This window comes from Urtica dioica, chromosome 7 (assembly GCF_054948205.1).
Source record: "Urtica dioica subsp. dioica isolate 48M chromosome 7, U.dioica_male_clone48M_v1_H2, whole genome shotgun sequence".
NCBI lineage: Eukaryota > Viridiplantae > Streptophyta > Magnoliopsida > Rosales > Urticaceae > Urtica > Urtica dioica.
This window is the reverse complement of record NC_142762.1, coordinates 42,387,626-42,400,471: the sequence shown is the minus strand read 5'-3', so window position 1 is coordinate 42,400,471 and position 12,846 is coordinate 42,387,626. Positions and strand designations below refer to the sequence as shown.

The window sequence follows — 12,846 nt, the reverse complement described above, 5'->3', positions numbered from 1 at the left end:
CTAAGCTCATCAATCTTTTCTTTTAGATTTAAAAGGGATTAAACGATCACCTTATTTCACAGGTAGGAGGTCCCAAACTAAGCTATATACAATGGCGGAAACGAGATTACGTTACATAGAGAGGCATGTTCTATCTTACTTAATCTAGGGGAGCAAGTACGTAGAAAAAATAAGGCATCAAATATATATATGATAATTTTTTTTATAACATAAGAATTATACACACACTGGCACAGCCATCTAAAGATCATATGTACCCCTTTGAATCTTTGAGAAATAATTATGTTATAACTCAAAAAGTTTATCAATTTTTCTTTTATATCTTTAATCCAAAATTAATATGATTTTTGGTAATTTTTAGCTTAGATATATTGATCAGCGACGATGGTATAGTATACATATGCATTCATAAATGCATACATACATATGTACATCAGCCGTATAATGTGAAGAAATCTGAAAACCAAATACGACATACCCACTTTCATTGAATGGAGAATTAAAAGCAGTTAAAACCATCCCAACCATATCTTAACCAGTTTGGTGTATTGCATTAACTATTTCCCCACCCACCACTCTCTCTCTCTTGCCACAACGCAACCATATATTTATTTAATCAACAAACCAATATCGATCACTCTCTATATAACCACTTAATACCAAAACTTAATTATATCACTCAAAATCAGCACCCCAAAAAAAAAAAAAAATTTCACAAAAATGGCGACTGAGAGAGACTTGCTGTCGACGGAGATCGTGAAGCGCGGGGTCGAGAGAGACGGACCCAACGCCGGATCTCAGACGTTCTCGGTGAGAGTCCGCCGGAGATTGCCGGACTTTCTTCAGTCGGTGAACCTCAAGTACGTCAAGCTGGGTTACCACTACCTGATAACTCACGGGATATACCTGGCCACAGTCCCGGTGGTGGTTCTGGTCACCGGCGCCGAGATCGGAAGCCTGAGCCGCGACGAGCTCTGGAGAGCGCTCTGGGTCGACGCTCGCTACGATCTCCCGACTCTGCTCGCCTTCTTCGCGCTCTTCCTCTTCACTCTCGCAGTCTATCTCATCTCACGCCCTCGCTCCATTTACCTTCTCGATTTCGCTTGCTACAAGCCCAGCGACGATCTCAAGGTATATTTAACTCTGGTGTTCATATTATATATAGGTCAACAGTGGTTTACTAGATTTCAGGTCTTTTATTTTGTTTATTACGTAATTTCTAGAATTATAGGTCAAACAGAAATTATCGTGATTTATAGAGGTTCAAATAGAAGAATCTTTGCGTCAAGAATCCCACTTTAAAAATTTAAAAATTAGAATAGGAGCTAATAAGAATTTATAAAATCATGGATTACCAAATTTATTTTAGTTAGGGGACATGATTTTTTTTATTTTTTTATGCCAGATATGACAACGAGTTTTTTTTTTTTAAATCTACAATATTTAAAAATATTTTGAAGGGTAAATTTTACATAATTTTGGATGAGTTTGAAATAGGGTTTTTGGGCAGATAATGGTGTTATTATCATTAAATAGGGTTTTTGGGATTGAGACGAACTTCTTAATACAACATTCTCAATCTATTCTATTGAGTAATTCTTAAAATATATATATATATATATATATATATATATATACACATCTAGACTTCATTATTAAGCAAAATTAAAAACCCTAGGTGACGAAAGAGGAGCTGCTAGAGCTAGCGAAAAAATCGGGGAAATTCGAGGACGAAACCCTAGACTTCCAGCGGCGGATCCTAGAATCTTCCGGGATAGGAGACGAGACGTACGTCCCAAAGCACGTGATCTCATCCCCGGGGAAGACAGCCACGATGAAGGAAGGACGCGAAGAAGCCTCGGAAGTGATGTTCGGAGCCCTAGACGAGCTGTTCGAGAAGACTCGGATCCGTCCAAAAGACGTGGGAGTGTTGGTGGTGAATTGCAGCATATTCAACCCGACTCCGTCGCTGTCGGCGATGATCATAAACCACTACAAGATGAGAGGGAACATCTTGAGCTACAACCTGGGCGGGATGGGGTGCGGGGCCGGGGTCGTGGCCCTCGACCTCGCTCGGGACATGCTCAACGCGAACCCTAACAACTACGCGGTTGTGGTCAGCACCGAGATGGTGGGCTACAATTGGTACGCCGGGAAAGACCGCTCGATGCTTCTCCCCAACTGCTTTTTTCGCATGGGATGCTCCGCGGTGCTGCTCTCTAACCGCCGTCGGGATTACACACGTGCCAAGTACCGGCTTGACCATATTGTTCGCACGCACAAAGGCGCGGATGATCGCAGCTTCAGGTACGTAATACTCCTGATTTTTTTTTTAATTTTATTTAAAATAATCTATGCTGCTATTTAGAGGAGAGAATAGTGAAAATTTTGAAAGGAAAAGAGTCACGTTTCTTACGAACTAATTTAGATATTTATTAGAAGTTTTATTCAAATGAATAAGGGTTATACAAAATTGTCATTAAAAAGATAATTGTCACAAGTTTAGATGAAGTGATGTTGTCGAAATAAATTTGACACTGTTTTTTAATTTATTTGAAGATTTATATAAACAATTTACCAACATTTCACTAATATTAGATCAACCTTAATTATTTTACAAATTAATTAGTTTCAATCCACTATTTAACTAAAGCACCCTATAACTATTACGACACAGAAATTTATAAAAGAAAAATCTCATTTTCACATAAATGCGCCATGAGAGAGTTTAAATGTTGCATTTTTTTTCTTCTTCTATTCTTCCGCTTTATTTTGGGTTATTGGGTATCGTGTTCTATATTTGAATTGTGTATGAATACGGGCTTTTCGTTCTATAATTGTTTGTGGTGTGTACGAAGCCTAGACATACATCTCTTGACTATTAACTATATGTATGGACCATTACTATTATTATTATTATTATTATTATTATTATTATTATTATTATTATTTCTATAGAAAGAAGACCATTATTATGACTTAGCTGTTTTGATTTTGAATACGAAAGCGGTATATATTGATTTGACGGTGAGAAGAATCGAAAAACTCGGACTATAGTAGTGGTCAATATATTAGTCGCTCATATAAATATAAAGTCATAAGGTATGATATTGATAGGTTGGGTTGGCTAACCTAGAAAAGACAAGAAACCATTATATATGTACAGCTGTAGTTTTCCAAGGCCGGTTGTACGAGATGGTCATTCTACGGAACTTTATTTCTTCGTCAAATTTCTTGCCTGTCATTAATTATCTCATCTATAAATTGCTCATGCCTCCCATGTCTACCTAATATTTTTCCAATTGAATATAAAACACACAGCGTATACATAGCCGTTTTTTTTTTTTTTTTTTATAAAAAAAATAGGATTATTATTGTCTTTTTTTTTTGTATAGGATCAATAATATTTTCTTTAGATTTTCCTCCACCTAACTAAATACGACACGTTTGATTTTCAACATCACGTAGAAAAAAAATTCATTCGTCTTGATTTTTTGGCCATCTAGAGATTTACTTGCACACCAAATCACAGCAATGCAATTAATAATTCATTAAAGTCTACAGTGATCAAAAGCCCTATTTTTAAAAAGCAAATATCTATCTTTATCTCTTTCTTGAACAAAAAGACTGCTAGTTGACTATACTCCATAATTCAATCATTCAAATAACATTAATTTTGACTATTTTTAATTATTAGATAATTTAACGAAATTTTGTATAGATCATAATGAGTTATACACGTAACTCTCCCAAAAAAAATATTACTTCAATATTATGCATCATTTGAAAAAAAAAACTAGTATAACTCCCCTAATCAATTTCTAGGGGCCATAAATTGAAGTGGATACGTGTACATCATGACTCAGGAGGGGACAAAAGCATTTTAAAAAATTTATTTTTTATTTTTTATATTTTTGGTCTAAATTTATAAGATTTTTTTAAAATTTACCTCCCTAATTTTATTTTTTTTTAAATTTACCCATTGACATGAATTTCTCTTGCTCCGCTATACACAATGTGTATGTATAGGTGCGTGTACCAAGAGGAAGACGAGCAAGGGGTGAAAGGCATGAAGATAAGCAAAGAGCTGATGGAGATCGGCGGCGAGGCTCTGAAGACCAACATCACGACCCTGGGCCCACTGGTCCTGCCCTTATCGGAGCAGCTCCGATTCTTCTGGGCCCTCGTGTGGGCCCACCTCTTCGGGCGCGGCGGCCGCGGCTCGAAGCCGTCGCTGTCGAACAAGCCGTACATCCCTGACTACAAGCTGGCCTTCGAGCACTTCTGCGTCCACGCGGCGGGGAAGCGCGTCCTCGACGAGATCCAGCGCAACCTCGGCCTCAGCGACCGCCACGTGGAGCCCTCTCGCATGACGCTCCACCGCTTCGGCAATACGTCCTCGAGCTCGATCTGGTACGAGCTCGCCTACCTCGAGGCCATGGGGCGGGTCCGCCGGGGCGACCGGGTCTGGCAGCTCTCCTTCGGGTCCGGTTTCAAGTGCAACAGCGTCGTTTGGAAGTCTCTCCGCCGCCTCAGAAAGCCTTCTTCCGGTAATCCTTGGCTTGACTGCGTTGACCGTTACCCACTTGACCTTGCTTCTCTATGATAAAAACATCTCTTCACGTCTTGTATTATGTTATATTGTTGCTCTTTTCTTTCACACGCATAATCGACGTTTTCTTTTTTATATATATCTGGCGAGATATGTTTGGGATTTTTTTTTTTTCTGAATCTGAATTATATAGATGAATAGTAGTTGTTTGTTGTTGGAACCTACAATGAACTTCCATAAGTGGATGTTTGCATTATAGTTGTCTGTGTGTGTGTGTGTATTATGTATATATTTGGGTGAAACTGCAGTTAGTATATTACATGGACGTTACATAGTGCTTCGGTTATTGCTGTCTTTAAAGCTGTATTGCTTCGAACAACAAAGCATAACTGCTTCAGAGTACATCCAACTTTTAATGATAAAATTCTAGATATAAAGAGAAAATTTTCGAATGTCTGAGTAAAAAATTGACGAACAGTACGAACGTTTTACATACTAAAGAGCTGAGTTTTTCTGAAATGTCTAATATATATGATATATATGAAGCTTGATTTTCAATTCAAATATGTGAGATCACATTTTTTTTTTTTTGAGAAAAAGCACGAAGCATTCTATAAGATAGTAGGAAAGAATATCCCAAATATACGGACGTAGAGTATCCAAATACAAAGCGCAACGAAAGACTTAAGTTGAATCAGGTCTAACACTAAGTACAGATAATAATCGACTATTTAGTGCATATTTCCGGCAAAAGAAAGAAACATAGACATGCTAAAAATTGAGGACATATTCGGCTCTTTCAAAATACTTTCAATGGTTGATGGAGAGAACCAGACAACCGTGGTGCGTTGACCATGAAGAAAACACGTCTTTAATCTGTATAGATAAAAATACCTAACAGTGCTCTCAAAACGGGACGGTGGACTAATCTGTCTCTAATCCAAGACAGAAAACAAAGGCAAAATGCAAGACAAACAAACATAGTTAGGTAAAAATAATTAAAATAAAAATGGAAGTCAACTATGGTACGACAATGAAATTCCGAAGAGTGCGAGCAAAGAAGGAATCTTTCTCTATGCATGAGGAAATGCGGTCAACGTCGGATCTATCGCCAAAGATGCCATTCACGCTGATTGAGTCCGCAACAAAGGCCGGTAGGGGGGAGCCTCAGCTGAGAAAGCACGCAGCCACCGCCATCGAAGCGCCAACGAAACCACCGCCATCGAGGCGCAGCCACCACCATCGACGCCCAGCCACCGCCGGACGGAGAAAGCACCAACCGCCACCATCTCCACGCCGCGAGAGAAAGCCCAAGACCCGTTTAACCCTTCTTCCTCCATCGCTTAATCCATCTCGCCACATAGCGAAACGGAGCCGTCGTTGCACTTGACCCAAGGGGGAGGAATAGAACTAGTGGTGGTTGTTTTTCAGAAAAGATTTAGGATTTTAAGAGAAAAGTCGGGAGTTTAAATTTTTTTTGTATCAATGATTTAGTTTTTCAAATTTCCCTATGCAATTTATTTGTTTCTTTACAATATTTAATGAGCTCAACATTTTTGTTTCCCTTCAGAATTTAGCAAAGTTTTCATTTTGGATTGTACTGTTGTGACGTGTGCACTTGGACCCAAGGACGTAGAATCCCATTCATAAGTGGACGAGTACACCCTCCTTTTACTTGACCAAAAATTGGTGCCAATTTGGGAAAATTATTAAGAGCTAACGAGCTGAGCCACAAAAATATATAAGAGAAAAATATGCATATATAAGGAGGCTTTAGGTTTCGTAGGATTAACATTTAATTTTTTAGAAGTTTTGGTTTAAAATTTATGATATTTAACATTGAAAATATGTAAATTATGTATTTACATTAACGTTGTTTCAAGCGGTTTCTGCGACAATCGTTTAAATTGTTGAGAGATTTTGCGAACGTAATAGATACGGATAATAAACGAACACATGAATCCCGATTTGGCTAAAAATTCTTATGTATGTGGGGCGTTTGTCCTGTGGAAAGCAATTCACTTTGATAATGCATGCAATACACTCCACGATTTATTCGCCAGAACGTGACCTACGTCTATCTCTGTAACTGCAACTCAGGCTCCCCTAAGTCGGAAATCCCTTGTTTTCACAAAATATATCTCCCAAGACTTCTACGAACATGTTTTCCATTCTCACAAAAACAACACATCTAACTCAGTTTCTAATATGCTCAAACACCCGTATATATAAGAAATATAGAGGAACAACACACATTCAAGATAGTAAGTAGCAAAAATCTTATTTTACTCTCAACAAAATTTCTCCGAATAATAACATATGAGTGATTTGGCCTCTAAGGCTGTGACCGACGCCTTATATAGTTCCAAGTCTAGAAAAATTCCTTAAAATCAATTTTTTCCATGTGTCCAAAATTCGATTTGGACTACGAGTCAATTGGGCCAAAAATTGTAGCAAAATTGTTTGAAAAGTTCCTGTAACAATTTTACGGAAATGTCCAATAGACATATTGTGACCTATTTTATGTTTTTCAATAATTTTGTCCATTAACGATCTAGCCAAGAAAAAAAAAATATGATCCAACAAACATTTAGCCGCCAGAGTCGTACAAAATTTAAACTAGTATCTAATTGTAGAAATTCGGTCCAAATGATATAAGCTAGTGTAATGTTAAAAATCTCAAATGTTTGGTATATATAAGACGATATTTTCAAGTAGTTTTCTGGCTGAAAATCGTCGATTACCAGTAAAAAATCGAATCGATTACCGAAACTCTTAAAAATTGGGTAAATTTTTTATATAAAAAAACGTTGAGCCAAAATTTTTAAATTTTAAAAAAATTCAGCCAATGATTACTGGCTGATTTTTGAAAATTTTGAAATTTTAAGCCCATGGTCTTGGACGTTAAATAATAGAGGGTTGATTGCTCCAATGAGTGTGTTGAATTGCAAAACGTGTTGTATTCTATCATATATATATATATACATATCACTTTTATTTTTATAATTACATATTCACTGTATATTACTTGATAAATTCGGTATTTTTCTGCTTATCACATCGGTAACGATAATTTCATCGGTACAGTTTATCATTCTCTTTATTGGATACTTCGATAAATCATTGATATATTTTTTAGTATATCAACAAAATCTGAATTCCGGTACGTACGACATTAGTAACAGTATTTCAGAGGCCAACGACTTTCTTCTAATATATACTTGAGTCCCCATTTAATGTTATAGCATGTTCACGTGATGCGTTTGAATTTACACAATCAAGTTAAGAGCATTTTAAATACATGGAAAATTAAGCTCGAACAGTAAGTCAATTTGAATACGAATTTTATTTTAGATATATTTGATTAGTACATAACGTCGTGCAAAAAGTCGATCGAAACTCCCGCTTGTAATTACGATTTATAGTTATTGAAGGTATTATTTCTGTAAACTTTGACAGCTAACTCAGGTCAGTGAAGGTCAAGGCATGAAGATCATCAGTTGCGTGCGCAAGAAGTCAAAGGTCTTGAGACGTGCACCTTAAGCTAACGAGCAGGGAATCACACCAGATCAAGGCTTGGAGATCAAGTGGCGAGGATCAAGGCCAGGAAGCTTCCAAGGGGTGTTATTGTAATTCGTTGAGTAGTTGTAACTAACTATACACATGTAATGTTTCTAATTGCTGTATATGATCTAAACCTGAACAATCTTAGAGCAATCTAATTTCAGTTGGGTTTTGGGAAACATGAGAGAACAAGAGAGAATTGGGAAACATGAGAGTCTTGTGAGGAAGATAATCAAACTTGCATTGAGTTGATTATCTTGAGAGAGTTCGTTTTATTCTCAGATTTGTTCTTTGTTTGTAAAACTCTATTGAGATTGTTTTGATTGTGGTGATTAGTGGATATTGCTGGATGTAGGTTTTAACACCGAACCAGGGTAAAAACGTGTTGTTGTTCTTCGTTATATTCTGCCATTTTTATTGTTCATCGATTGCTTAAGCACTAAGCTACGTCGGAGTCAGAGTTACAATTAAAAGCAACAATTGGTATCAGAGCAGTTTGATCCGGCAAGATGGGCTTTGCGAAAGTTGAAATCGATCGGTTCGATGGAAAATGGGATTTCTCACTTTGGCGTCAGCGAATGAAGGCAATCTTGGTTCAAATGAAGATCGCGAAAATCCTTGATGCCGAAAATCCTCTTCCAGCAACAATGTCAGACGAAGAGAAATCTGATATTAAAGAATTGGCGTACAGCACGATAATTCTTCACCCGAGGGACAAAGTCTTGAGAGAAGTCTCCAAAGAAACCACCGCGGCTGGTGTTTGGAAGAAACTGGAAACGCTGTACATGACCAAGTCTTTGACAAACCGAATCTACTTAAAAGGCCTTCTGTTTGGTTTTCGTGTGGGAGAAGATAGAGCTGTTGAAGAGGCTCTCGATGAATTTGCCAAGATTGTGATTGATCTCGAGAACATAAGAGTCAAAGTGGCAGATGAAGATCAAGTTGTCCTTGTCTTGAACTCTCTTCCTAAAAGCTATGCTCATTTCGTTGAAACGATGAAGTACTTAAGATCCACTCTAACCATGGAGGAAGTACTCACTGCTCTCAAGTCCAAGCAACTTGAGATCAGGGCAAACAACAACAATGAGAACTCAGAAGGATTGTTTGCTCGAGGAAGATCAGAGAAAAGGGATCAACACAAAGGTAAAGGCAAGAGTAGAAGCAGGTCAAAGACTCCGGCATCTACAGATAAAGAATGTAAGAAATTTAAGTGTTTTCACTGTCACAAAGAAGGCCATTTCAGGAAAAATTGTCCAGAAAGAAAGAAAAGGAATGGAGGAGAGAAGCATCAAGGAGAAGCAGCCATAGTTGAGGATGGTTATGAAAGCGCTGAGGTCCTGGTTGTTACTGATCAAGGTTCAAGCCCCAACTGGATTCTGGATAGTGGATGCTCTTTCCACATGACACCAAATCGATCTTGGTTTGAAGATTTCTCTGAGACAACTGGATGCAAGGTGTTACTGGGAAACAATAAAGCTTGCAAAGTGGTGGGAAATGGCTCAATCAGATGGAAGATGTTCGATGGCCAAGAGAGAATCATGACTGATGTGAGGTATGTCCCTGAATTGAAGAGAAACCTGATTTCTTTAGGAGTTCTAGATCAGCAAGGGTACACCTTCAAGGCTGAGAATGGGATTATGAAAATCATAAAGGGTTCAATGGTGTTCATGAAAGGAACTAGGGCAAATGGTTTGTACACTATGATTGGCAGCACTGTTCTATGTTCAGCTGCAAACATTACTGAATTAAATAGAGACAAGACTGTTTTGTGGCATCATAGGCTTGGACATGTTGGTCATCTGGGCTTGCTAGAATTGAGTAAACATGGCTGTTTTGGAACTGATCAAGTTAGAAAAATTGATTTCTGTGAAAACTGTGTGTTGGGAAAGGCCAGCAAAGTGAAGTTTGGCAAAGCTGTTCACAGGACTCAAAGTGTGCTGGATTATATTCATTCAGATCTGTGGGGTCCCTTGTTGGAATTGATCTAGGGTTTAAGAAAAAGATTAAACGCTTCGGGAAGCGGCGGAATTTTAAAAAATTTCTTTTCAAGTAAAAACAGTTTTTACTAACCTAGACAAAGAGCAAGTACATGTAATTAAAACCTATTATGAGTATAGAAGTTTACTAACCTTTCTTGAAGCTTGAACTTTGTAGAAGCTTTTGGAAAGTTTGCAACGCTCGTCTCCTCGCAGCACGTCTCTCTTTCTTTCCTCGGCACCTCGAGCAACCACGATAGTTTCTATCACTAAATCACTCGAAATAAAAGGAATCAGTGAGTGGGCACTTTTAAACACTACGACTTAAGAACGAGTCTTGAAGTCGCAGAGCTAAACTCTAGGTCAAATGAGGACCTAGGAGCCAAAACAAAATCGAAAATAAACTAGAGAGAGAGAGAGGAGTTCGGCCAAAGTTCTAGAGAGAGAGTCTCTCAAATCTCTTAAACTTGGATGAATGAAATGTGAGGAATGAGGCTCCTATTTATAGGAGGAGGATTACCTTCAAAAGGTAGTTTCCTCTTTTCCTATTGCCTTGCACGTCCAACATGCCTCATGAAGGCTTAGGATTTGTTTCCTCATTTGATTTCCTCTTAGTTGGCCGAAAATGCACTTTCCTTCTTAAGGAAATTTGTTTCCCCTTTTTCTTTTGGCAAGTATCTTCATACATCAATGCACAAAATAAACTCTCTTTCCCACTATGGCATGAACGAAATTCAGCCTTATTTTCCTTGGGTTGGACGAAATTTGAGCTTCTAGAAGGAGCTTCTAGATGTTTCTTCATTTGTTCATGACAACATAAGAAAAGACCATTAAGAATTTTCAAGTAAAATTCTATGAAATGAAATTAATCCTCAAGGCCCAATTACACTAATATGGCTGAGTAATATTTATTTCATTTGTCATCATATGACAATGTCAAAAAAATTTATTGACATTTTTTTCGTCCTATGTCCAAAAAGACAAAAATACCCTTTTGACAATTTTCGTAAAACTGTCTCGTTCTTGTTTTGACTTAGCTTCCAGTTTAACTATTCCTATCGATGTGATTCGTGACAGTGACCTCATGGACCCAAATGAACAAAGCTTGAGCTAAACACTTGGACTCAAAAGTTCACAAACCTTTTCCAAGTTTAGCTTAATGCCAACTGACTCCACTAAAGAGCTGACACTGAAAATCTCTCGGTTCAAATGAATTTATTTTCTACTCAAGAATTCGACTTAATTATGATGAGCGGATCCACTGAATATTATCTATGTTTACCCTTCATGAATGTCATCAGCTAGTCGGGATTTACTAAATTACCATTTTACCCTTCTAGCTGTTATTTCCTCAACTCCTTTGTCGCTTGTGAATAAGTTAGAAACAATGTATTGACGAGGAGCTAACAAGTCACATTGTTTCATCCAAAAGAGTCAGGACTCAATTTGGACACTGGCCAGTTCATTTATTCACACTCCAAGGAACAAAGCATGAGGTGACATACATTGCATTTCAGCAATCTTGTACATGAATTCCATATCTATGAGAACTTCACAAAGTTACTCATGACAGACTCACAACTTAGTACTTCACCAATAGGCCTTGTTCGGAATCACATAGTGAGTCCGAACTTTGACTTTCTCAAATGAGAATACTAAGGTGTGAAATGCCATGTCTCATTTCAGGATTAAGGTAAGCATGACGCAATTCATACATAGTGACTTCGAGACATAAGAGGTTAAATGGTTTGTTCTTATATTGTCTCTAGAAGTGCACTGGTCAATTCAGTACCTTCGGAAGATACATAGAAGAACTATAGAGTCTCTAACTCTCAATGCCTCATAACCAGACATCATAGATTCTTCTAACAATCATACTGAGGTCAATAGTCCTTTGACCCTAAGATTGCGAATATATCGTTTTAAGCAAACTACGAAGAGTTTGTTCATGCAAATCTACATTTGTCTCTTCGTAAGTTGTTTAGTTTGTTTATGGACTAAAAGACTATGGTTTTATCATAAAGCTTCAGACAAGGAAGATTGAATGAACGTTTCAACTTTATTAATGCATGAATAGGCAATTACAAGCAAGAGTCTTCATGAGACTTTATTACATCAAATGTTCAAAATAAAGATTACAACTCTTCTTGTGGGCACCATTGACAACAAACTCCCACTTGACTCAAAGAAGATGTGTGTAGTCTTTCATGCCTAATCCCTCACGATGTTGGTCGAAGACCTTGTTCACTAGGGCCTTGGTGAATGGATCTGCTAGGTTGTCCACCGTTGAGATCTTCTTCACTTCCACGTCTCCGCGCTGCACGATCTCTCGAATCAAATGGTATTTCCTCTCAATATGCTTATAGCGCTTATGGCTCCTCAAGGAAACGAGCATTCGTGCTAACGAAAGTCTTATCGTCCTCGGGACTATAGAAAATGAAACCTTTGGTTTCCTTTGGATATCCCACAAACAGGCACAATTCTGACCTACTAGCCAACTTGCTAGTCTTTTGCCTTAGCACATGTGCAGGGCAACCCCAAATTCGGATGTGGCCCAAACTTACTTTACGGCCAGTCCATCTTTCATAAGGAGTACCAGGAACCGTTTTAGATGGAACTTGGTTCAGAATGTAAGCGGCTGTTTCGAGGGCATATCCCCAAAAGGAAAGCGGGAGTGATGAGTAACTCATCATCGATCTAACCATCTCCATAAGAGTTCGGTTTCTTCTCTCTGACACTCCGTTTTGTTGAAGT

At 38.0% G+C, this 12,846-nt stretch overlaps 1 protein-coding gene across 1 annotated transcript; it reads left to right on the top strand.

The window, feature by feature from the left end:
• The first annotated feature begins 630 nt into the window (after positions 1-630).
• KCS10 (3-ketoacyl-CoA synthase 10) lies at positions 631-4,816 on the top strand. The gene is made up of 3 exons (XM_089619119.1): positions 631-1,131; positions 1,679-2,307; positions 4,030-4,816. Exons 1-3 carry the CDS (start codon positions 721-723, stop codon positions 4,604-4,606), a joined length of 1,617 nt encoding a protein of 538 aa, XP_089475245.1. The 5' UTR covers positions 631-720; the 3' UTR covers positions 4,607-4,816.
• Positions 4,817-12,846: the final 8,030 nt, after the last annotated feature.